Source organism: Nicotiana tabacum, chromosome 3 (genome assembly GCF_000715075.1).
Source record: "Nicotiana tabacum cultivar K326 chromosome 3, ASM71507v2, whole genome shotgun sequence".
In the NCBI taxonomy this organism is placed as follows: Eukaryota; Viridiplantae; Streptophyta; class Magnoliopsida; order Solanales; family Solanaceae; genus Nicotiana; species Nicotiana tabacum.
The window spans coordinates 30,326,718-30,354,510 of NC_134082.1; the positions used below are offsets into that span (position 1 = coordinate 30,326,718).

The 27,793-nt window shown below is 35.9% G+C and overlaps 1 protein-coding gene across 4 annotated transcripts in view; it reads right to left on the bottom strand.

The window, feature by feature from the left end:
• Positions 1 to 20,504, bottom strand: part of LOC107803364 (uncharacterized) — a 33,776-nt gene extending 13,272 nt beyond the window's left edge. For 3 of the 4 annotated variants that reach the window (XM_016627065.2, XM_075249317.1, XM_016627067.2), the window contains exons 1-8: positions 20,423 to 20,504; positions 20,260 to 20,320; positions 20,091 to 20,168; positions 19,866 to 20,012; positions 8,590 to 8,669; positions 5,237 to 5,276; positions 5,038 to 5,145; positions 986 to 1,066 (exon numbers count right to left, since the gene is read on the bottom strand). In XM_016627065.2, the coding sequence (XP_016482551.2) occupies positions 986 to 1,066; positions 5,038 to 5,145; positions 5,237 to 5,276; positions 8,590 to 8,669; positions 19,866 to 20,012; positions 20,091 to 20,168; positions 20,260 to 20,271 (546 nt within the window). In that variant the 5' untranslated portion in view covers positions 20,272 to 20,320; positions 20,423 to 20,504. The remainder of the gene's footprint in view (positions 1 to 985; positions 1,067 to 5,037; positions 5,146 to 5,236; positions 5,277 to 8,589; positions 8,670 to 19,865; positions 20,013 to 20,090; positions 20,169 to 20,259; positions 20,321 to 20,422) is intronic. The other variant, XM_016627066.2, reaches the window with a different exon arrangement.
• Between the last annotated feature and the right edge of the window lie 7,289 nt (positions 20,505 to 27,793).

The following is a 27,793-nucleotide window of genomic DNA, read 5'->3' on the forward strand; positions in this document are numbered from 1 at the left end:
TCGGAAACAACCTCTCTACCCCCTCAGGGTAGGGGTAAGATCTGCGTACACACTACCTTCCCCAGATCCCACTAGTGGGATTTCACTGGGTCGTTGTTGTTGTTGTAGTTGTTGTTTTGTGTTGTTTTTCTTTTCATTACTGTTGTGTTTATGCTTTCCTAAGCCGAGGGTCCATTGGAAACAACCTCTTTATCTCCACAAGGTAAGGGTAAAGTCTGCGTATACGCTACCTCTCATACCCCACTTGGTATGTTGTTGTAAATCCTTTAATTTCTCTCCTAGAAGTAGGAAGGTTCTATTCTAATAGTATATTTATCCTTTTAATAATATTTAGATTTACTGTGTTTTCATGTGCACTGGGCCAACTTATTGAAGAAGTATGGAGTCTCTAAATGTTGATTTTGTAAACTACATTTGGTGACTAATCATGTTTTTTGCAAAATCTTGTTGATATTGTGGCCCTTTAAGACATGATCGCCGAAAGAGGGGGATTGGATGTGGAACTGGAGATGCGAAAGCTATATTAGAATTCATTTTACGGTACAACCATTGTTGAACAAGCAGCACTGCATCAGCAGAGGTTTCAACCTTGGCAGATGCACTGCCAATTGTTCAACAATGGTTATGCTGTCAAGAGAAACTTTCTTACTGCTGGCTCAATTTATTTGTTGCTTATTGCCCTGGCTCTAGTATTCCCTCCCAGGAGAGTCTTGATTCTCCTTTTTTCTTCTTTCAAACTGGATTTAGTAATCAATATCAATTCCAACTAATTTATGAATTCTCTGTCTCTGTGTGTTCAGTCAATTCACCATAATTATGCTATTTTACATTAGTTGTCAATATACAACAACTCTCCAACTGTTCCACGTTAAGAACTGGCTATACTTTGTGAAAACCCCCACACGCAGAGCCTATTCTAGTTCTTGATTTTCTATCCACCATCACTCTATAAAATATGCATTTGAATGAGGAGGAGCATAGATACCTGTTGAGTCCCGTGCAGAATTCCTTCCATGGAATCAATCAATTTCCTTCGACCAGCAGGGCTAGTAAGAGCACCTTTAAACTATACAAAGAGACACAAAAGGTGACAAGATAAAAGAAAGAAACACTGTGTACGTAACAAATAGGATAGATCAGCACATGAAGGGAGAAGATGCAAACAAAGTTTGGATATCAACAATGATCAATATACATTGTATAGAAACCTAAGAAAACTATCAGAGAAGCACAAAGTGTGTAAGATGGATTACAAAGTATTCTTTGCAATTTAATTTGTGTTAAGTCAGTAGTGATGCATAAAAAGAGGAATGTATACTCAGAAGTCAGAAAAGCACCATAAGTCTTTCCACTCATCAAGAGAACAAACAATCAACATAACTCACTCACTCACTCGTCAACTACGTCACTACCAGCTAAAGACAACTTTTCAGAAAATAAGAAGAGAGCCACTAAGAAAGACAGAGAAAGAACTAAGCCAATCAGTACTCATTAAACTAAGCCATGGTCCAACAATTTACAGATTTTTAAAGTGTAAGTGTATTATGTAACTAAGGAGTAATATCGACTTATTAAGTGCAGGAAGATAAGTTCCCATTTTAATTCCATAAGCATTTTGTAAAGGAGATTAGAAAGTTTACTGAAGGTCGAAGCAAAAAGAAAGAAACCAATGGTTTAAGCCAAAGACAAGGTTAAAAAGATTTTGCAGAATTGTTGGAGATTAGAAGGAGAAGGAACTTTTCCTTTTCTATTTTGGGGTGATAAAATAAGGGAATGGAAACAGATTGAGCTTTCCAAAAACATGCCGGTTGGATGCTCTAATTGCCAAGTGGGTTATCCTTGGGTGCAAAAGGTAAGGACAGAGGAGAGTGGAGAATGGTTGAGAAAGTGAAAAATAGGTTACTGGATGGCATGAAAGAAACCTACCGAAAGGGGGAAAGGAGACATTGACCAAGAGCACTTTATTCAGCATTTGAACTAAAGGTAAGACTTTAATGATAAACAGTACTGTTAGAGATTATCCAGCACACAAACCTACTACATCTTCTTATTGACTATACCGAGAAACATCCAGATAGGCTAGAACAGTTGCAAAGAAACTTTCTGTGAGAGAGACTCGTGTCGGGAGTTAAAAAGAGTTTCACTTGGTCAATTGAACAACAGTTACGGCTCCTATGAAGTGGGGATCTCGGAGTTGGAAATCTGAGGATGTTCAAGAGCACTCAACTAGGTAAATGGATGTAGAGGTAGAGAATGAAAGAAAGCATTGTGGAAAAATATCACTGCTAACAATTATGAGAACAAATGGGATGATGGAGAACAACCACAATATGATGCCTATGGAGTATCTTTATGGAAGGCATTGTGAAAGAGCGAAGAAGGGGCACCACAATTAGCTTTGGTAAGAAAGCTGGAATGTGGGATATGGTCAAAAGTGATGCCTTCCTGGCAACCAATATACTCTACATCGAGCAAGAAGACAACAAAAGTTAACTAGATTTAAAGGAATAAGGAGAAACAATAGTATGGGATTTGAACTTCTGAATAAACAAACATGCAAGACTGAGATATGAAAGAGCTGAATATTTAGGGAAATATCATATAAAACAAAGAATGGCAGTCATGCAAAGTGAAAGGTTTATGGTAAGAGAAAAATAATTGTGTGCTCGGTGTTAACTTTTTCTACAATGACTATTGAAAAAGGAGAAGTGATAAACATACAAGCTCAAATCGCGATGTTAGAGAAGCACAAGTGGAAACCATGCTTTCTACCGCAATGAAGGCTAACTGCGCTCACGAAGGTGCCAATGAATTTGGAGAAGGGCCACAAATTTGAAATGCTTACACTGATTAGCTTTAGTCCGATTAAGACCCAAGAATCTCAAAAAATTTAAGAAGTCCAACAATCCATTCAAGATTTTAGGATTTCTTTTCCTTAAAGATTAGGATTTCTTAGTTCTTGTTTCCTAGTAATTTGATTCTTTGTTTTAGTATGATTATACTTGTAGTTCTAGTCAAACTAAGATTGTTAGTTGGTATTCTATACCTACTAGAATTCTTTTTTCGATTTTAGTTAGGATAGTTTTTTCTTAACTTAAATCTTATTCTAGTTTAATTAAGATTAGTTTTCCTTAATCTCATCAATTTTCCTTATTTTATGGCCGATTTAAAGGGCTCAATAAGCTGAAAACATTGGTGATTGGTTCTCCTAAGCTCATGCTTCAAAACGTGATTTATATTTTGTTTGTTTCTTCTTCCGTTATTCAACGCTCCTTGCAATCTTGCGGGATTGAAGAACGAGTGGGAACGAGTAGTAAAGCTCTTTTCATCTAACATTCTTCTCACGTGAGTTTGAAGAACGCTTTTGCTAGTATTTTGAAAAACTTTAGCAGGGTGCTTTTGTTTTTCTCTCTTCTTGTGTTGAGAGGTCCAAAACCTTGAAAGTACATCAAGAAGCGAGAGTTTCTGCATACCTAATGTGAGAAATAAGGACACGAGAAAATATTATTAACATGCGTAACATAATTGCCTTACATTGAGCCCTATTTATATGCATACTTCACACAAAATATAATATCTATTTCCTAATGTGGGACACTAAGTATATTATTATACTAACTATCTAATACTACTCTTCAAGCCGGTGCATATAAGTTATATGTACCAAGCATGTTACAAATGTAACTAATACCTAAGTTGCTTGGATCCGGGTGTGGGCATCCTATACGAGCACGGATCTGAGTGTCGGATTCGACAAAATAGAAATTTTAAGATTCGGGGTGCGGATCCAGGTATGAATACGGGTGTAGAGATTCGGCTAAAAAAATCAAAATTATAAAAAATTAGAGCCATAAAGAGAAAAAGAAAGCCATTCAAGGTCTAACACCAACTCTCCATCTATATAGCTGTTATTGTCTACCAAAAGTCCGAACTCAGACACAACCCCTTGAATTCTTGGTTTTTCTGAAACACAAAGCAGCAAATATGAGACAAAAGTACTACAATATTGAAGGTATGCCATTTCCCATGTCTTAAATATTTTTTATTTTTAATTTAGAGAATTCAAAATCTCAATTCCCCCCCCCCCCAAAATATTTGTCAATGGACTCGGGTCAAAGTATCTGAAGTTAGTTGTCCGTATCCGGGACGTATCCCGCTCTCGTCCCATGTCGAGACGGGTGCGCACCAAAAACGAAGTGTCCGCACAACTTACACTAATACGAGGACCGATGAGGGATTTGGTGAAAATATCTACAAATTGATCATTTACCTTCACTGATTTTGTAACAGTATCTCCTAAGAGCATCTTTCCCCTAACAACGCGACAGTCAGTCTCAATGTGTTTAATCTTCTCATGGAATAACGTATTTGATGTGTTATGGAGGGCCGCTTGATTATCACACAAATTCCATCCAACAAATTTCGCCAAGTTTCAATTCTCTCCAAACTAGCTCACAAGTTGCTATCGCAATTGCTTAATATTCCGTGTCTACACTAGATTGAACAACCACATTAAGTTTCTTGCTCTTCCAAAACACCAAATTACCTTTACTATACAATATCCAAATGTAGAACATCTATCATAAGGTAACCATACTCAATCAGTGTCTCTGTATCGAACGATTTCCTCATAGCCTCAATCCTCGAAGAGCAATCCTTTACGTGGTGATGATTTTATATATTCGAATAATGCGGATAACTGCATCCCAATGACAGTCGCAAGGAGAGTTCATAAACTGACTTACAATACTCACAAAAAAGGAAATGAAATATCATCTCTGCTAGATAGCTTGTGTAGTATGTTAAGTGTCCTACATTGGAAAATAGATAGTGTGTGTGTATATATATATATAGGGATCAGTGTAGAAATATAGTTTTATATGTATACATCATGTATGCAGGGTTTCCCATAAAATTAATTTCACAAAAGGGATAAAGGTTCTATTTTGCTTTGTACTATACCTGTGAGCTTATGGAATTCAGTAACGATGTTCTTTCCAACAAAATCAACCTATTTCTATTTAAACCATACTATACCTGTGAGCTTATGGAATTCAGTAAAGATGTTTCCTTTAGCATCAATTCTTTTATCTCCAACAATATGTTGTAAGTAGCATAGTATTTATGGGTTTGACAATGCTTGGCCTGCATATTCAGTGTTAACAAAGTGATTGACAAGGAGCTGAAATGTTAGTCATGGTCAAACGATGGTTTAAGTCACTAACTATGCTGGTACCTGGATATCAGTATAAAGTTCTGAAAAACGGAATTCATACCTGCGTCAAAAAAGCTCTGTCAGAAGTATGATGTACCAGGCATATTAAGATAAATCCAACAATACTCATGGCTAATAACAGACACACGAACAAACAAATCTTTTTGAAGTTTATCAATATTTAGTAAAAGAGACAGACCATGGGACGTTGAATAGGATCAATGTAGTGAAGACACCATGTAGACTACAAAATAGCATCTTTTTTTCTTCCGAAAGAAACATTATGCTACATTCTAGAAAGCATAACTAACCAGTAATAAAAAAGCTTGATTCCCGAGATAAAGAAAATTATATGGGAGTGAATATATTTGATGCTCAATTTTCAAGAGAGGTGATGAGGAGACAATTAAAATATGTCATATGATTTATGAATTTCATTTAAGGTAGGTACCCATTGATAAAATGGACCTTGAGCATAACTTAAACCTCAAAAGCTAACTCAAGCGGTGAGAATTGCACATCTTATGAGGAGACTGCAATAGACACTCTTACTGATTGTGGATTCTCGCATGCCTACGACTAAACATCTGGACCATGTAGTAACCTCACTAGGTAGCCCAATGTGGTAACCCAACATCAGAGAGGGGTCTTACTCTAACACCATGTTGAAAAATAGACATTGGGCATAATACGACCCCAAAAGCTAGCTCAAGATTGATGAGGATTGCCCGACCGTATAAGCAAACTATAACTAATATACTTAACCAATGTGGGACTCTAAGAGCATCAAACTAAGTTCAAGAGCTTTCACATTTCTTGGAGAGAGAGAGAGAGTGCCAACGAGCATTCCTATCTGCAGTGAATGAAAACATGAGCACAATTCGCTATCTGCAGTAATCAGTGTGCTTATGGATAAACTCCTACCGGAAATATGATATCATGACATAACGACCTCTGAATTAGATTACTTTCCCTTAAACAACTATGCCAGACTACCTTAATAGTGATTCAAAATGTTTGACATAGATCCAATATCAAAAACTAGGAACTAAACTTCTCATACCTGGATCAACTCAAATAAATAAACAAAAAACAATTTGATGGGCTTTATAACAAGAGTTGTGGTAATTGATATGTGAAACCATCTAATTTTCTACTCTTTGCCCTGGTATCTTTCTTTAACTATAAATATGATGAACAGTTCCGGATCTCCAAAACTAGTGCTCCAGCTAGTTAGTATAATGCATTTGGAACAATTATACAGGTCTCTGATGGCTAGAGTGCAGCTTTTTTTGTTCAACTACAGGATAATATGTTCAAACATCAAAAGTTGGACCAGATGATAGAGGAGATGATAAATGATCTTGAAATCACAGTGTCAAAATTTCTCATACCTAAGGACAATAATAAATACATGAAGTGAGAAAATGCAGGAGAAGGACGGAACTTGGAACTGTTGGTTTATTTGACTCATGCCGCACTTAAACTTTTTCACATATCTAAAGTGCTCTTTAACTGAAAACAGAAACAAGCAGCGAAAGCAAAGAATCCAATTGTATAAGAAAGTCGTGGTGGCTGGTACAAGTATCATCTTTACAAAACTTTAAGTGATTATTAACCAGTTAACCATCTTCAATGATTAGTTCTAGAAACTTTCCTATCGTAAGGAAATGCCTTATTTTGTTTTTCTAGAATCAAATAGGGAATGCCTTATTGACTAAGTAAGATTTAGAGTGTTCAACTCCCCTCCGGCCACCCTGCCCCTTTTTAAAGCAAAACTGCAGGCGTTTACAACAATGTACTTGCCTCCTATTGGTTTTTAAGAATAGTGAGAAACTTCAGTAGTTTTATTGGAGCAGCAGAGTCAAAATTTGAGTTTTAAGACACATTTATATAGGGAACGAATGATTCCAGACAACATAACATTTGACTCTATGCTCCCAAAGTATATGCAAGTTTTCCTCATCTCTTTTCCTATTAATGTTTTTAGGAAATAAGGTACTAGAAGGAACATTAATACATTAAGAAAAGGAATTGACATGAGCAATGAAAAAAAAGATGAGGAAAGAATTCTTGATACTTCCAGTAGTAAGCAATGAATGCACTAAATTTGAAATCAACCATATTCAAGGGTGTCCATTGCAGTTATCAAGGGCGAAAAGCGCAAAAAAACTCTAAGGTTCTCTGGGCTTTAAGCGCAAAGCACTAATAAAGTGTAGGTTTTAATGAAGAAAGGCGCAATGGAGGAAAAATAAAAAGATGCATGTGTAGTCCTAGACTAATAAGTATAAGCATAAATAACATATGTATGGACAAAGAAAATGAAATAGATAACGATAAAGTTATCAATTGTTTAGTGTCACCTCTTCAAGATTATGCTCATTTGCATGGCGAAGTATGCATTAGAGCATTGATGACGACACTGAAGCGCCCGCTAAGGGAGGCGAAGCGCTCAACATGTTTTGTGCCTCGCTTCAAAGTGCGCCTTTGACAATAGTGCATTGCTCTTGCTTATACAATATATCAGAAGACAACTGAAGTTGAACATTACCTAAATAATCAAGAAGCTAAAAAGACCATTGAACATAATCCATCAGAATACATCTACACCCTACAAGCTAATTTGCTCTTATGCAGTTTTCATCTCCAAAATCATCAGGAGGGATGCTGGAGAATCAGATCCCACCTCCTGCTCAGCTACTTCACAAAAGTAAAACTCTGAGACGTTTATAAATCTCAAACAGAAAATCCTCTATTAAATTTTGTACATAGGTCCACTTTCACTTAAGAAAGTTGAACCATTTATAAAATAGTAAGGCAGCTATCACAGAAATTTACATTAACAAACTAAAACCAAGATAAACAGCAGGTGAAAAGCCAATCCAGGGTTTTCTAAATCAATACCATAATCGATTGCTTCTATCCATATCGCAGCTAAATGCTACTCTATCAATATCGCAGCTAAAAGCTATTCCATTAATTCTTGAAAGCAAAAACCTCTTCACAGATTTAAGAGCTTACCAGATTTGGGCTATGATGAAACGAGGTTTCATTGATAAATGATGAAACTCTTTAAAGAGTTCAAGTACCTTTAGATAAGGTTAGACTCCCACATAATCTTTAGCTTGAATTTGCTCCGGATAAAAGTTTTCAAAGAGCTAGAGTTTACTTGGTTTGTAAGTCAATAAAACAGTTCTACACCAACGCAACATGCACGGCTCCTTATATTTCTTTTTCTTGTTAAGGAAAAAATAAACATTTTTTAGAAAGCCTGACTCCTTATATTTCTGAGCACACTAAAAAGGAATTTCTAATTTCAACAGGGAGGAAAAGTTTTTTGCACAAAAGGGAAAAGCAGTAATAGAGGAACGTACTGAATGAGTTCAGCTTGTGATGGCACATACTCGAGCAGCCGTTTCAGTGACAGAGTTGACCGCAGCTTAGCTGCAAGTTCCTATCAAAGATTAACAGTAAATCTTACCTTAAGTACAAAGATGCTGTAAGCTTTTAATCTTACTTTATGAAAAAGAAGATGATGTAAATTTAAATAGAAAGATGCCTCCCATGTAAATTGAAAGGTGAAGCTACAAGGACAGACAGAATAACTGCATATCACACAGTTGCATATCAAGGACACTATCATACTTGAATTAGCAATCCTGATCCAACAATGTCTTTCGGATTTGATGTTTTAGGTTCTAAAAGCACCGGTTCTGGAAATTCAAGTTTGATGGTTACTTCGGAACCAAGTTCAAACTACTTAGCCTGGGCTTCTTCTGTTGAGCTGTGGTGCAAGGGTCAAGATGCTCAAGATCACCTAACCAAGAAGGCTAGTGATAGAGATGGAAAGGCCAAAGCACTCTGGGAGAAAATTGATGCTGGATTATGTCCTTTGTTTCGTCCATTCCAGACATGTTATTCAGTTTGATAGAAGGCTCGTACTTTATACACTAATGACATATCTCGTTTTTATGATATAACATCTCGGATGAAAAACTTAAAGAAACGGGAATTGGACACATCGACCTACTTGGGATAGGTACAGGCAGTTACAGAGGAATTTGAGAAGTTGATGCCAGTCACTGCTAGTGTTGAAAAATAACTGGAGCAAAAAAGATGTTTCTAGCTCTTACACTTTCTAGACTTCCTAATGACCTAGACTCTGTGCGTGACCAAATTTTGGCTAGTCCTTCTGTTCCTATATACCTACAGTTGATGAACTATTCTCTCGATTGCTTCGTCTTGCTATGCCACCCATTCACACAGCGGTCTCACCACAAACTGTTGACTCATTTATTCTCGTACTCAGATGGTGTAAAATCGGACATTTCGAACTATGGAGAATAGACGAGGAGGTTGTTTTGGAAAATCTCGACCCAAGTGTTCTTATTTTAATAAGCTTGTATACACTCGTGAGGTATGTTACTCTTTGCATGGTCGACCACCTAAAAATGTTCATATTTCTCAAACCGAGACTGCAGGTAACCAGGGGTTTTCATTATCTGAAGGCAGTTTTCTGAGAGCGCGAAGCGCAAAAAGCGAAAGGGGCTCGCCACGCTTCAAAAGCGAAGCGCACGCTTCATTGAAGTGAAGCGCAATTCTTAAAATACATACATACATACATATATATATATATAATAATTAATTTTATAAACTGAAATACACATTAAAAAAATCAAATAAACTAAAATATAACATATATATATATATATATATATATATATATATATATATATATATGTATAATAATAATTAATTTTATAAACTGAAATACATATAAAATTAATCAAATAAACTGAAAATATAACATATATATAATAATTAATTTTATAAACTGAAATACACATTAAAAAAATCAAATAAACTAAAATATAACATATATATATATATATATATATATATATATATAAAAATTAATTTTCTAAACTGAAATACATATAAAATTAATCAAATAAGCTAAAAATATAACATATATAAAATAACTAATTTTATAAACTGAAATACACATTGAAAAATCAAATAAACTGAACAATATAACACATATATATAATAAGTAATTTTATAAACTAAAATACATATTAAAATTAAGAAGAATAAAGGGGGGGGAAGAAAAAAGCGCCTACCTTAGTTGTGCAGATGCTGGACGAGAAAAAGTGAAAAAGAGAAGCGAAGAAGAAGAAGGAAGGAAGAATGAAAAAGAAAGAAAAAAAGAGCAGACGCTGGACGGGAACAAGAAGAAGAAAGAAAAAAATGAGAAGAAGAAAAATTACCTGGAAACCCTAGTTTTGTCGATGAAGAAGAGAGAAAGGATCTCTGTTTTGTCGAGCAATTATAGAAGCGAGCTTAGGGGTCTGTTTTGTATAATTTACAAACAGACCCAACCTTTTTTTAAAAAAAAAAAAAGGGTCCAACTGCGATTTTTTAACAGAAGCGATCGCTTTATCGCTTTTGTCGCTTTGTCGATCTGTCCACTGAAGCGTGCGCTTCACACGGTCGAGTCGCCTCTCTATGGGAAAAGCGATGCCTTGTCGCTTCGCGCTTAAAGCGACGAAGCGATCGCTTTTCCAAACACCGTCTGAAGGGGAATATAATGAGTTCTTTCAGTATCGTGCAAGTAAGCAGACACCTCCAAGACTAGCCTTTGTTGATCAGACTGATACTTCTATTGCAGGTAATTCATTTGCTTGTGTTTCCCAGTCTACTACTCTTGGACCGTAGGTCATGGACTCAGGCGCCTCTGAATATATTTTTGGTAATAGGTAACTTTTGTCAAATATTGTTTATTCACGGTAATTATATAAATAACCCTAGTCTCACATGAAATAGGAGTAGAATATGTATTGTGTATAGTTATAAATAGGGCTATTGTATAACAATTAACAGAATATCAATAAAAGATTTTTCTCCGTGCATTCTCACATGGTATCAGAGCATTAATGAGAAATTTATCGATGTGCATCGCTCAAGCGACTTCTGGGAAGAAAGACCTCATCGCCGTGCAATTTTCCGGCGACTTAAGAGGTTGTCCGCTACAAAATCCTTTTTCCTTGGTCTTGTGCAAAATCCAACACCACCACAAGGTCCCTAAGACAGATGACCAAACCCTAGAAAAAATCTCCGGCGAAGGCCCCACTATGCGCTCTCATGCGCCGGCCAGAGAAAATTTTCCAGCAACGCGTCTGTCACACGCGCCGGCGCGTAAGCTTATTTTCGGCCATTTTTGGGCCGAGCTTCTTCAGGACAGCTGGATCACGAGGCTTTTCCGAGCCTACCCATCAAGGTTACACTAGATTCCGACGACTTTTCTATTTTCTCAGTGTTTTTCAGTGAACAGTAACAATGAACAATGAAAAGTGAACAGTAGTTTCTCTTATACTTTGGGAGTCGGCTAGGGCTCACGGAAGTTGTTAGAATTTTGGTCGTAACAAAATGGGAACCGATACTTTGAATGGTTGGATGGTTTCTTTACCGGATAATATTGAGTTCCTTCGCTACAAAGCATGTAGCACACATATTCTGAGATAGCTTTTGTTGTTCAAACAAGTAATAGCGTGACTTGTGTCTCCCAATCTTCATCCTCCAAGTCTTGGGTCATTGATTCAAGTGCATCTGATGATATCTCTGGTAATAAATCTCTTTTCACTACTATTTTATGTTCTCAATTTTTTCCAACAGTCACAATGGCCAACGGGTCTCAAACCATGGCAACTGGAATAGGTCAAGCAAGTCTACTTCTTTCCTTACCTTTAGATTCGATTCTTTATGTTACCGGCAACCCTTTTAATCTCATAGCCGTTAGTCGCTTGGCCAAATCACTTAAATGCTCGATTTTATTTTTGATGACTTTATTTTTATACAGGAACGCAGTGTGGGGCGGATCATTGGTACCAAGCGTGAATCAAATGGACGTTATTACCTTATCCTTGAAAAATCACATGGACTCATATCTTATCTTCCTTCAACAACTCGTCCTATTACTGATTCACCAGATTTATTATATAAACGGTTGGGACATCCCAGTTTGTCAAAACTTCAGAAAATGGTACATGGTTTATCTCACTTGTCCACTAGAGTATGAGCCATGTCAGCTCGGTAAGCATACTCGCTCCCATTTCCCTCCGCGTCTTGAAAATCGAGCAATCACCTTTCGCTTTAATCCATTCAGATGTTTGGGGTCTTAGTCGGGTCAGTTCTACCTTGGGATTCCGCTACTTTGTTAGTTTCATTGATGATTATTCCAGGTGCACTTGGATATTTTTTATGAAAAATCGATCTGGGTTATTTTCTATTTTCAGTCCTTCCACACTGAAATTCAAAATCAATTTGGGGTTTCAATTAGCATATTTCGTAGTGATAAAGCCCTAGAGTATTTGTCTTCCCTATTTCAGCATTTTATGAACTCTCATAGGATTATTCATCAAACGTCTTGTCATACACATCTCAACAAAATGGGATAGCTGAAAGAAAGAATAGACATCTTATTGAAACTGCTCGTACCTTGCTCATACAATCTCATGTTCCATTGCGCTTTTGGGGGATGCAGTTCTTACGTTTTGTTTTCTTATTAATCGTATGCCATCCTCAGCTATCCAGAATCAAGTTCCATTCTTTGTCTTGTTTTCCCATTCACTTTTGTTCTCTCTTCCACCCGTGTCTTTGGGAGCACGTGTTTTGTTCATAAGCTTACTCCAGGAAAAGATAAGTTAGCTCCACGTGCTCTTAAGTGCGTATATCTGGCTTATTCGAGAACGTAAAAGGAATATCGATGCTATGCACCTAACCTCCAGTGATACTTTATGTTTGCTGATGTTACCTTCTTTGAAAGCCAATCATACTTCACAAGTCGAGGTAATTACTTAGATATTTCTGAGGTGCTACCAATTTCATCTTTTGGAGATTCAGTCACTATCTCCCATTCATCTTCCTCTACAGCTCCAGCTCCACCGCCTACAACTTCAGTTCTAGCCCCACCACCTATAGCTCTAGTTCCTTCACCTAATCTAATTCAACCTTCTACAGCTCCACCACTCCTGACTTGTCATCATCGTCCGCGCCCAGCATCAGACCCGGCTGATTCATGTCCTGCACCTAACTCGACTCCTACTACGGACGTGTTCCCTTCTAGTCAAATGATTACACTTCGGAAAGGTATACGGTCCATATTTAATCTTAATCCCCATTATGTCGGTTTACGTTACCATCGTCTATCATCACCCCATTATGCGTTTGTATTAACTTTGTCCTCTGTCTCCATCCCTAAATCTACAGGTGAAGCACTGTCTCATCCAATATAGCGACAGGCTATGATTGACGAGATGTCTACTTTAATGGTATTTAGGAGCTTGTTCCTCTTCCTTCAGGTAAATCGACTATTGGTTGTCGTTGGGTGTATGCAGTCAAAGTTGGTCCAGATGGCCAAGTTGATCGACTTAAGGCTCGTCTTGTTGCCAAAGGATATACTCAGATATTTGGGCTCAATCACAGTGATACTTTTTCTCGCGTGGCTAAAATAGCATCAGTCCGCCTTTTTTCTATCAATGGTTGTTGTTTGCCATTGGCCTCTCTGTCAGTTGGACATTAAGAATGTTTTCCTTGACGGTGATCCTAAGGATGAGGTTTATATGGAGCAACCACTTGGTTTTGTTGCTCAGAGGGAGTCTAGTGGTGTTGTATGTCAGTTGTGTCGGTCCCTCTATGGTCTAAAGCAATCTCCTCGAGCTTAGTTTGGTAATTTCAATACAGTTATTCAGGAGTTTGGCATGACTCGTAGAGAAGCTGATCACTCTGTGTTTTATCGGCATTCTGCTTCAAATCTATGCATTTATCTGGTGATTTATGTTGATGATATTGTTATTACCGGCAATGATCAAGATGGTATTACTCAATTGAAACAACATCTCTTTCAGCACTTTTAGACTAAGGATCTGGGCAGATTAAAGTAATTTTTGGGCATTGAGGTTGCTCAATCTAGCGCAGGTATTGTAATCTCGCAACGGAAATATGCGTTACACATTCTTAAGGAGACAGGAATGATAGGTTGTAGACCTGTTGACACTCCTATGGATCCGAATTCTAAACTTCTGCCAAGACGGGGGGAGCCGCATAGCGATCCTGCAAGATATAGGGGATGATTGGTAAATTAAATTACCTCATAATGACTAGACCTGATATTTCCTTTTATATGAGTGTGGTGAGCCAATTTATGGATTCTCCCTATGATAGTCATTGGGATACAGTTGTCCGCATTCTTCGATATATAAAATCAGCTCCAGGCAAAGGATTATTGTTTGAAGATCGAGGCCATGAGCAAATTGTTGGATACTCAGATGTTGACTGGGCAGGATCACCTTCTGATAGACGTTCTACATCTGGATATTGTATTTTAGTAGGAGGTAATTTAGTGTCTTGGAAGAGCAAGAAACAGAGTGTGGTTGCTCGGTCTAGTGTAGAAGCAGAATATCGAGTAATGGCTGTGGCAACAGGTGAGCTAGTTTGGATCAAACATTTGCTCAAGAAGTTGAAATTTAGTGAGATCAGCAAGATGTAACTTGTGTGTGATAATCAAGCTGCTCTTCATATTGCATTAAATCCGATGTTACATGAGAGAACTAAACACATTGAGAATTAACTGTCACTTCGTCAGGGAAACGATACTCTCAGGAGATATTGCTATAAAGTTTGTGAAGTCGAATGCTCAGCTTGCAGATATTTTCACCAAGTCCCTCACTGGTCCTAGTATTAGTTATATATGTAACAAACTCGGTACATATGATTTGTATGCACCAGCTAGAGGATGAGTGTTAGATAGTTATATAAATAACCCTAGTCCCACATGGAATAGGAGTAGAATATGCATTGTGTATAGTTATAAATAGGGCTATTGTATAACACTTAATATAATAGAATATCAATAATGGATTTTTCTCCCGTGCATTCTCACAACAGTCTCTTCCCAATGTTATTTTAGCCAATGGAGTCCAAATAAAAGCAAAAGGAGTTGAACAAGTTAATCCTCTATCCTCTATCACTTTAGATGATGTCCCTGGATGTCCTTTTAATCTTGCATCTTATAGTCGTTTGACTTGTGCCCTCCATTGTGGTATATATTTTATTGATGATTCTTTTGTTAAGCAAGATCGCAATGGAGATGCCTATTCTTTCTCTGTGCCTTAATCAAGTAACAAGCTGTAAGAACTGTATTGCCCCAATAATCAAGTTGTTCTTCATATTGCAACAAATTCGGTATTCCGTGAGAGGAATAAACACATTGAGATTGACTGTCATTTTGTCAGAGAAAAGATACTCTCAGGAGATATTATTACAAAGTTTGTAAACTCGTATGATCAGCTTGCAGATGTTTTCACCAACACCAAGTCCCTTACTAGTTCTCGTATTAATTACACCTGTAACAAGCTCAGTCCATATGATTTATATGCATCAGCTTAAGAGGAAGCATTACATAGTTAGTAATATTAGATAGTTAATAATATTTGTAGTGTCCCACATCGGGGAATAAATATTTGGTATTATGTAATTACTATATATAAATAGGGCATTGTAAAACACTTTAATGATAATTAATGAGACTTTTCCGTGTTGTACAACTCACATGACCTTCGGCTATCTAACAAATAGTCCAAGTTTGCTGTCGACTTTTCCTGGATGATTGAAAACTTGACAGACAAAAGCAATTAATACCCAGAGCTGTCCACTTGACATTATTTTTCTAAAAGTTGAAAAGAAAGAAAATGCATCAAGATCGGGTTTATCTTGAGGGATGCAAGAAGTGTAGAAGAAGAAACCAAGATCCATGTTATAGATAAGGCCTTATGCCTAGGAATACTAAAGCTTTATGATACATACCAGAACTAAAGAAATATCTTGCAAGCCTTTAGTTCTCTTTTTTCTTTAGGGAGTATATATTTTTCCTATCATAGGGAAATAACTATGCATTTAACTCTCAAATTGGCATCATTCAAAGAGACAGTAAAAGTTAGGGTGTTGTAGTAGGCGTTTGGCCATGAATTTCAAAATAAATTTTTAAATTTGGAATTTCACTAAAATTTGAATTGAAGATAAAGTTGTGTTTGGTTATAATTTTTGCAACATATTTGAATGTCTTTTTTTGCAAAACAATGAAATATAATTTATACCCCATAACTTGTAAAAAATATCAAAACCGTCCCAATTTAATTATACTACTTGAAATAAACAATCAAACATGCTATTGTTTAGCAACATGGTAGTCGTCACAAGAAAAGGGTTCATTATCCGCTGCAGAAGCTTCATCTGATAGTTGAGGAGAAACACGTGGGTAGTTATAGGTTAATAATTGATGGGGTCATTTTATAAATTTTAAAAGTATAGGGTAAATTTGTAAAATTAAAAACTAGTGAAAATACATCTTCAATTGAAAAACTGGTAAGAACCAGTTTTTCAAATTTGAAAATGCATTTTCAAGTGAAATTGGAAAAATTGGTAAGATATGGATAACCAAACATTGTTTTCAAAAAAAAAAAATTGGAAAAAAGCAAAAAAATTGCATGTCCAAACGGGCTCGTAGTATTCTACTAAGGACTTTTGCAGAATGCAAAGTTATTAGTGGACATCCACATATATGTTGACCGGAGATATGAAAAGAGAAAAATCTTCGCATTTTTAGATGACTTTATCTTCTTGATTTCACTAGACAATTTCTATCATCCTTTTTTTGTCTTTATTGATCATTTACTGTTGATCAATGACCGCAAGGAACACATGGCCTAACTATACTTCATATGCATCCAAAGCAAGATTTGGTCCCTATTTTTTTCAATCCCTTAAAATTTCCAGATTACTAAATACCAACTCTTATACTCATACTAACGAAAGTGGAATTTTGAAGGAAGGCAATGAGAATATAGATTTCCACTCACCTACTTAAGAGAAACTTAAAAACCTTGAGCCATAAAATTTGACTTTTAGCTAGATCTTCATCAGATTAACTGAAACACTTATACGTTGAATCCACATTTATCCTCTACAATTACCACTGACTTCAAGCTTTTGATGGATTTCAAATTAGTCCAATTTGGAGGTGATTTCACTAGTTTTTTTTTCTGACATGTGATTTCACTTGTGTGAAACAGTTAAAAAGAATTCTTTTTCACAAACATGCATGTAATTTAAAGCTTATAATCAGTTGAAAACTGCAAATAACACCAGGCTATAGAAGACAAATGTCAAAAGCATACTTTTAATACCACTAATGATCTTCAATTCCTACCATAACCATCAAGGCTAGCACCGAGAATTTATACCCCCAAGATCGTACTTCCATCTTAGATTACTTTTTTTGAGCCAAAACTACCTTAGATTCTTGGTGTTTCTAGACATCCGCTCTAAACAAGTGTGGATTTATCACTTCCTTTTTGGGGGTAAAGCACAATTTAGTAATTACAATATCAGACCTGATCAACTAGTAATTCTTCTTTTTTTAATAACCTTATCAACTAGATTCTTCAAATTCGAGTAACAACTAATATCTCCAAACACAAAATGGAAAGGGGCATACTAATGTAGCAGTGACATACAGAAGACTCACAAAGCAACAAGCCAAGACCACAAAATATTGACTAAATAAAAAAGTTGATTTAATTCAGGGTCCATCAAATTCTTTATAACTCCGGTAAAACTGAAGCAACATCTAGGTATGCGTAATGAACATCCAAGCCGCACAAACAAAGAATAAACTTTTGTCTGTAGCATATCAGAGAAAAGCTCTCAAATTGGTCAGCCACGAGAATTAGAAGGACTCAACTCAAAAGCTTGATTATTCTCTCAAGTTTGGTGGGAATTTAGAGTAATCTACAAGAGTTTAAAATATGGCAAGTATAAATTACGAATCAAATCATAATCAAATTCCAAATAAAATCAATTTCCAATTAATAGTAACTCTCATACAGTCTTACCACTCCTCAAGTTGGAGCATACATATCATAAAATCCAAGCTTGTTACAAATGTATTGAATCCAAGGTCCTCTAAGGATTTGTTAGGAACACCCGCTAGCTTGTCTTCCAGCTGACAAAGGTTGTCGCTATGCATTCGGGGTCAATCCATATGCCCCACAAGTTCTTACATATACTTAAACTCATTTCATTAATTAAAATGAGCCAATTGCTTGATGTTTATTGTTAATAATTGAGTATGACGATTGAATATTGAAGCAGATGTTGATTTGGGTGGTGGAAGTGAGTTGGAGGTGACATGGGTGAATATCATAGCAAAAAGGAAACTTATAAAATTTAAATGTTGGATCAGCTACTGGTCGATCACGCTACCGCGTGAAGGCCATAGGTGGGTCACGCTATAGTGTATCCGCATGACCAACCTCGTGGAACATGATCTAGGATGAGGGAGTTCACAAGGCGAGGCAACACACTTGAAGGCCACTGAGTGGCCAGTGCATGAAGCCCATGTGGTAGGATGACCAGGTCATGAATGGCGAGGCCACACGATGTGAAGAAGAGACTTTAATCATGCGATAGCACCATAGCTAACTGGTATCAGGCCTTAGCACTATAAAAGCTGAGAGTCGGTTTTGTTCCCAATTCTCGAAGTTTTGAACAAGGACGCAACTTCAATAAAGAATTTTCCCCAAGACTTGATCCAACCAAAAAGGTGAGATCATTAAGTCATTTGGATTATTTAATGCACATTAATGTGAATCTCAGCCTCCAAAAACATATGATTTTGCCTAGAAACCCAAATTCCACAAACTTTCTTCAAAAATTAAGAAGTTGGGATTTTGCTACTTTGAGGTAATTTGCGCTTTCTTGGGCTTGTTGTATGAGCTATAATAATATAGGTAGATGATATATGGTAGAGTTTGGTCATTGTTCAAAGGTTGAGATGATACTCACTTGGGGGATTTACGGAGGCTGTTATGATGTAATGTTGAATCCAAATAGTGGTTTGGTGCATTAAATGGTATTGAATAATCATAAATGGTATTAATGACCTCAAGGCAGGATGGGAATAGAATGGTTGAATCAAGACCTCACCCTAGGTTATGGTTGGATGGCCTAGAGCCAAATTCCAATAGTTGACTTGGATTCCTTAATCGTTGAATGGCAGGAGTAGAGAGATTAGAGAGGTTTCAACTCAAAAGTTTGATTATTCCTTTGACCTTGGCTGGGAATATATAGCAAGTACAAGCTCTTACAGTATGGTAAGTGTGTAATTACAAATAACAACAACAACAACATACTCAGTATAATCCCACGGGTAGGGTCCGGGGAGTATAGTGAGTACCCAGACTTTACCCCTAGCCGGAGGTAGAGAGGTTGTTTCCGATAGACCCTCGGCTCAAGAAAAGGTGGAAAGGATAAGTGTGTAATTACAAATAAATCAGTCAAATCAATCCTAACTAACGGTAAATCTTGTACAACCTTAACAAACCAAACTCATCTAATTTTTATTTTAATATAGCAAATAACATCTCATTGAATCACACGAAGTTGGAGTTGAAACTACAAAACTCGGCTAATTATTTGAAACTAGGTTTAGATAACAATAGTATCATCGAAAATAACGAAACATAAATCCACATGATAGGATACAACCTTTACGTCAGAAGCTTAAACTCAATACAGGAAAGCGTGTTCTTACCCTCTTTGCAGAATGAAGCTTCTCAGTGGAATCCCTAAAAGTATGGTCCAAAAGGTTTCCCTCTTTGCCTCTTTGCAGTAGTTGGTCAAACTCATCAACCTTAGTTTGCAATGTAGCATGTTCACATTGGAGTTCAGATTCTTGTGCCTAAAAGAGTCCATTGGTCATATGCACATTTTAACCATGGCAGAATGTTTTAAACTGAAGCAACAAATCATGGCCCACCTTCGACGATAGGATCCTGTGAGCAGTGGGATCACGCTCAATTCTTTCTTGTACAAGCTTTAGATTATCATCCTTTTTCTGATTCCAAACAAATCCCGGTATTTATTAATTGCAGATTGATAAACATGACCGAAATTCAAAAATCAAATCCGATAGAGCAGCTTCTTACCACTTCTTCCATTATATTATTATTATACAGTTACTCTTTCTGAATATTCCAATGGTACCTCCTGCAAATTGCATACAACAGCCATTGGGACTCAAAAGTAAGATTATTTCGTAATCAAACGCTAAATCAAGGAGATCAATAGAATGGTGATGGGATTACTTACCCGTCTCTCTCTCTCTTGCAAAACTCTCTTCTTTCTATGTCGAGACGGGTTTATCTCCGAAAAACACGAAGAGACCTTTTAAAATCTTTCTAAAACTTGTGCGATGCGCAAATAATTTGACAGAATATTAATATTATAATAATTTAATATATCATATTATTTTTTAAAATATAGTTTTATTTATTATTTAATATAGTATATAGAAATATAACAAAAGCTATACAAAAAATCAAAGGATACATATTATATAGTAATCAAATAAATTATTTGTTCCCTATTTATTTTTTATAGTACTAAATTAGCAAGTACTACTTAGTACTATGCATTTACTAATATGACTTGTTATTAACTTATTAATTGGCTTAATATTTTGATACTACTTCTCTTTTAATATAATATAGATATAAATTTTCTTACTCTCGAAACTTTTTTTTTAAGTTTTGTTATACTATTCAAAATTCTTCGATTGTCTAATTTATCTATAATTTTCTTGAGAGTTATTTATTTATCTGTTATTTATTAATTAGTTCAAAATATAAATATCATAAAATTATCTTTATCCCCCTCTTTTCATACATTCTTTTCTACTGTAATATTTAATTAGTTTTTTTATTTTGTATTTTACTGAAAATTTACATAATGTACTTTTTTTTTAAATTATAATTTTAAATTCATCAAAATAAACTATAAAGAGATAAGCCTTTTATTATTTTCATAAAAAATATACCAATAATTTTAATAATATTAGTTTGTGCTATATATAATATACTTATCTTATATATAATATCCTAATAGTATCTTTATATTTTTATATTTTTAATTATGAAATTATGAGTTCTATTTTAACTAAAATTTCTTACATGAGAAATTTAATTAGTATATATATTTTTACACTATCACTTGATTTTTTTTAGTATTCTTACTTTATAACTATTTGTTTATTATGATTTTATTTATGTGTATATGTACGTCTTTTCTCATCATAATTCTAAATATAAGTCTTGTATTTTTATATTTTCCCATAAATTTATAGTTTATTTCTTTTTTTGTTTCTTACTTATCTAATAGTATTATCCATTACCTAATATTAATAAATTGACATACGAATTTTTTATAAATTACCAGTACAATGAATATAATTTTGTATTACTTTTGAAATATAACTTGACTTTATCATGCATGACTTTCTCAAATTATGTTAAAATTTATCAATAATACTTTCGAGTATTATTTATTTACTTAATTTTATCAAATAAATTTAAAAATGTGGATAGAATCACATTATATCTATTCTCCTCTTTATATACTATTAGTTTTTGTTATAAAATATTTTAATTTTTTTATTTAGTGATTATCCGTAATACGAATATTATTATATTATTTTTCTAATGGATGGTATTGAATTAGTTCAAAGGTTAAACAGAGAAGTTCTTTTGTTATGTATCATAAATCTACTATTAAAATTATTATTTTTGTATAATTTTTAATAAAAAATTAAATTGAATTCTTCTTCCTTTTTGTACTTAATGTGAAATTTTAATTCTTTTGTTCCTTGGTTTATATCTAAGCATGTTTATAACTATATTTATGTGTTAGAAAGAGATTATACGCTCACAAATGAAAATATTGTTAATTCTATTTTTTCACCCCAACAATCTTTTGACATAGGGAAAAAAGATAAAGTTATTTATTGTACGGCTTTTTCAAAAATATTTGAAAATGATGTTGTTGCGATAACAACCAAAAATTTGAACACCATGCTCACTCAGAACAACTATACTAATATGTATGTGAGTATTTTGGGTGAACAGGTTATTAAGATCCATGAAAAATTGGACAAGCTTATAGCTGAGGTAAACCAAGAGGTAACAAATATTGACGAAAGAGAATTAAGCCCCTTCCAACGGGTTACCACGAAGCTCCAAATGAAAAAAGGAGCTATATCCAAGGAAGAGATCTTCGCTTCATATTTCGAGGAAATAAAGAAAGATTTAGCAAAAAATTTCGAAACAGAAATTGGGGATGATATATCAATGTCCTCCATTGGAAATACTTCAGATGAAGAAGTATGTGCAGCAAGTGAAGCACAAAGCAACTTGGTGTTAATAAAAATACAGATAGGGCAATTGCTAAAATGATTATAGCCGGATTTACTGGTCAGCTAAAAGGCTGGTGGGATAATTATCTCACTCATGACCAACGTTTTCAAATAATGAGCGCGACCAAGACTGAAGAAGAAAAGACTGTCCAAAACTCAGTCTATTCTTTAGTTATGAATATCATCGAACACTTCTCTTCTCTAGAAGATGGTCTGATAATAGTGAGACCAAGGACTTCTTTGCATAATTTCAGATAATCGGAGTTCATCTAACAAGGACGAGCCTTGGTAGGGATATTATCCTCAGAAAAATCTTCTTTATAAGGAAGACTTATGATATGCTTTTTTCTGCTCCAAAATTGATTTGGATGGTCACCACAAATAGAAGCAGAAAAATGGTTTTTGAGAAAATTAATTTTTTCTATTAATTTGGGATTTTTTAAATCCTGTCCCAATAGTAAGAGAACAAATCTCATTTTTCAAAAGTTCAATGTGATGGACTTTTGAAGAAATATTATTAGAGATAATGTCATTCAAAATCTTTGGATTGGCTGAGTTATAAACTCAAAAGTGATTCCTCTTCTATTGTAAGTTCCAGTAAAACTTTTTGTATCCCAATGTGTAAAAGGAATCAACTTATAGAAAAATGGGACACCTAGTATTAAGTCCCGATCAATATCTTTTACCAAAATAAAACTTTCAGGAATACAAACATTATGTTGGCAAATATAAGCCCTAGGTAATTTATATGAAATACCCATTTGAACACTACTAGCATTTTTTAAATGATGAGTGATTTTATAAAAATATCTGGAGAGTATTACTCCTTGTTTTATACAACTTAAATCTGCTCCACTATCAAATAGAGTAGTAATTAGTTGTAATTAGTATCTTTACTAATTCCTTATGTGAATTAGTAAAGAAACCTTAGAAGCTAAGTCTAACACTATTTCCTTAATGAATATCATTAGGAAGAAGACTACTGTTAAAAACAGTAGAAAAGAGGAATATGAATTGCCCCAAGAATTAGACCTGCTTAATAAGTGGACTATACCATTAGTCAAACCTAAGGTAATATACCAGTTAGGTACTTTTGAAAAAATAGGTTTAAAACAAATAGTTAAAACTACTGAAGAGACTATCACTGTAGATAGTGAACATGCTACGTTCAGATTATTATCTGAAAGTGATTTAGCCTCTTATAGGGATTCACATAGATTCATACATATAGGCTTAATACAAGTCGTTTTTAAGCCACTTACTTTAAGAGGCTTACCTAAAAGCTTTATAGTAACTCTCAGAGATGGCACTATTAGTTCAGATACTCTCTTTTAAGAAAATCAGGAAGGGTATTATCAGACCCTTTTTTGTATATTATTTCGAAATCAAAGGGGACTAATAAAGCTTGCCACCTTGCAAACGTCTGTTTGAAAACATCATGTTTAAAATCTTTACTAAAGATAAACTTTACAGCTTGGCAATCAGTTTTAATTAAAAATTTCTGATTGTATAAATCAATCTGAAATTTCATAACATATTCAACTATAGCAAGAATTTTCCTAGCTACAGTTGCATAATTTTTCTGGGAATCATTCCAATTTCCCGAGTAAAACTGAACAAGATATTCTTGTTTATCTATCGGAGAGCATTGTTTTAAAATCCCACCATAACCAATATCAGAAGCATCGGTTTCCATAACCTTTGCCCAAGTGGGATTAGCAAGAGTTAAACATGGAAGGTTATTAACCTTTTGTTTAATTCTTTTGACTGACTCTGTATGACTATCTGTCCAAGCTTTCGGATTCTTCTTCAATCTATCATAAAGAAGAGTAGTATCTTTGACCAAATCCTTTATAAAAGGAGATATATAATTCAAACTTCCTAAGAATCTTTGAAGTTGAGTTTTGTCAGTAATAATATCAGGGAATTTAGAAGCAAATTCAATACTTCTATTAATGGGAATAATTCTTCCCTTTTCGATATTATGACCGAGAAATCTAATGTTATCTTGGAAAATCATCATTTTTGGTTTGGATATAACTTGTCACGACCCCAAACCCAAACCCGATCGTGATGGCGCCTCTCGTGAAGACAAGGCCAACCGACACTTCCCATTTTTCAATTTTTAATAGTTAAGCATTAAGAAATAGTCGAAATATAATAAAATAATCCAAAGTAGCAGGTAATATCACAAATACGCGGAAGAACCCAACACAGCCCTAAACCGGGGGTGTCACTAGTCATGAGCATCTACAAGTTCTAATACAAGTCTGAGAAGTCTATAAACTATTACAAACTGTCTGATTTAGAGATAGAAATGACAAAGAGGGAGAAACACGGGTGTGCGGACGTCAAGCAACTACCTCGTGAACTCTGAATGTCCACCGGGAGCTCTCAACTCGCACTAGCAGGATCAACAACGCCTGAATCTGCATATAGGGGTGCAGGGAGTAAAGTGAGTACTCCAACTCAGTGAGTAACAAATATAAATAAAGACTGAAAGCAAGAAATCACGTAGGGCATAAAGCATTCTATAATGAAGCAGTAAAACCATTTAAAACCAGTAAATCAGTGAAAGATAGGTAAAATTCTTTAACTCAAATGTAGTTTTCATGAAAAGACTTTTTCAATAGTTAAGCAGGTAGTTGACAGTCAATTATAAAAAGTAAACATATAAAGGCTCGCCCCTCGGGCACAGTATCAACAAATCCACCCCTCGGGCAATATCTCAGAATAGTACCAGCCCCTTGGGCAATCACATAAAACAATACCATCCCCTCGGGCTCAATCTCACATCATAATGGGTAACCACGCTCACTGGGGGTGTACAGACTCCTGGAAGGGCACCTTACGGCCCAAGCGTAATATCAAGCCATCTCATGGCATCATCACTAGGCTCTCGGCCTCATATCAATCAAGTCACCTCGTGACATACATATCTCAGGCTCTCAGCCTCATAATCAGTATCAAATGTTTCCTCACAATATAGGCCCTCGGCCTTACTCAGTCAAAAATCCTCACAAGCCACTCGGCAGTAGTAAAACATGTTTCTCAGTCCAAAAATATCATTTGAAAGATCATGTAAGTGTTAAAATAGAGTAAACATGGCTGAGTACGAAAAATAGTGAAATATAACATCACTGAGTTCAGTAAAAATCAAAACAGTAAGGAAATACCAGTAAAAATCCCCGTAGGGTTCAAATAGTTGGCACAAAGCCCAAATATGGCATTCAGCCCAAATCATGATGATAGCAAATAGGTTTCAGTCAAATAAGAGGTAAAATAGTCATTCGGGACGGACTAAGTCACCATCCCCAACAGTGCACGACCCCACACTCGTCATCAAGCATGTGCCTTACCTCAATATAGCACTACGATGTGCAATCCGGGGTTTCAAACCCTCAGAACATCATTTACAATTATTACTCACCTGGAACCGGTCAAATCTCTAGCTCGCGACGCCTTTGCCCCTCAAATCGGCCTCCACTCGCATCGAATCTATCCAAAATCAGGACAAGGACATCAAAATATGCTAAGGGAACGAAGCCCAAGCGAAAATAATCAAAATACGATACAAATCCCGAAATTACCAAAACCCGACCTCTGGACCCACGTCTCAGAATTTAATAATTTTTACATCAATAGATTCCTTATCTCCCCGCGAGTTCATACATATCAAAAGTTCTGAAATCCGACCTCAAATGGTCCTTCAAATCCTCAAGCAAAGGTCTAAGTTTCCAAGCCCTAGTTTCCCCAATTCTCACCCTAAATTTACATGATTTCTAGCTCTAATCCGTGAAATAATAGCATAGGAACGAGTTTTAGGTCCAAATTCTTTACCTCAATGAAGTTCCCTTGAAATCCCTCTTTCAAATCATCCAAAAACCTCCAAAGCCGAAGTCAAAAATGGTGAAATAGCTCAAATTTCGCGAAGGCCACAATTTATACTTTCTGCCCAGAACTTTTCGCATCTGCGGCCAATACCCGCTTCTGCAGTACCGCATTTGTGGTTATTTCTCCGCTTCTGCGGATATCACTTAACTTACGATTTTTTGCTTCTGCGATCCCTCATCCGCATCTGCGACATCAGAGATGCGGTCCATCTCACCACTTCCGCAGTTCCTGACTCCCTTAGCACTTTACGCTTCCGCGACCTCCCTTATCGCACCTGCGGTATCGCACCTGCGATCCCCAATCCGCAGGTGCGAAAATACCAAAAGCAACACATTCAGCAGCTGCAACAAAATTCCAACTTCTCCGTTAACCATCCGAAATCATCCCGAGGCCCCCAGGACCTTAACCAAAAGCACAAACATATCCTAATACCTTATTCAAACTTGTACCAATCTTCAAAACACCTCAAACACATCAACTCAACCAAAACACATCTGATTCAAGCCAAATGTTCTAAAATCTTCTAAATTCTGCTTTTGATAAAAAACCCAACCAAACCGCGTCCGAATGACCTAAAATTTTGCACACACATCCCAAATGACATAACGGAATTACTGCAACTCTAGGAATTCCATTCCGATCCCTATATCAAAATCTCGCCTACCAACCGGAAATCGCCAAAATATCAACTTCGCCAATTCAAGCCTAAATCTACTCCGAACCTCCGAAACTCATTTCGATCATGCTCCTAAGTCATAAATCACCTCCCAAAGCTAACCGAACCATCGGAACTCAATCCGAGCCCTCTAACACATAAGTCAACATCCGATTGACTTTTCCAACTTAAGCTTCCTCAAAAGAGACTAAGTGTCTCAAACCTTACTAAAATCGTTTTGGATTCGATCCGACCAACCCGATACCACAAAACACTGATAACAAAGCATAAAGAAGCAAAAATGGGGGAAAACAGAGCGGTAACTCATGAGATGACTGGCCGGGTCGTCACATCCTCCCCAACTTAAATAAACGTTCGTCTGCGAACGAATTAAGAAACATACCTGAAGCCTCAAACAGGTGAGGATATCAGCTCTGCATCTCCCGCTCGGTCTCCCAGGTAGCCTCCTCCATAGACTGACCTCTCCACTGCACCTTCACTGAAGCTATATCCTTTGACCTCAACTTTCGAACCTGACGACCCAAAATAGCTACTGGCTCCACATCATAAGTCAAATCATCATCCAACTGAACCTTGGTGAAATCCAAAACATGAGACAGATCCCCAATATACTTCTGGAGCATAGAAACATGAAGTACCAGATGCACACTCGACAAGCTGGGTGGCAAAGCAAGCTCATAAGCCACCTCCCCAATCCTCTGAA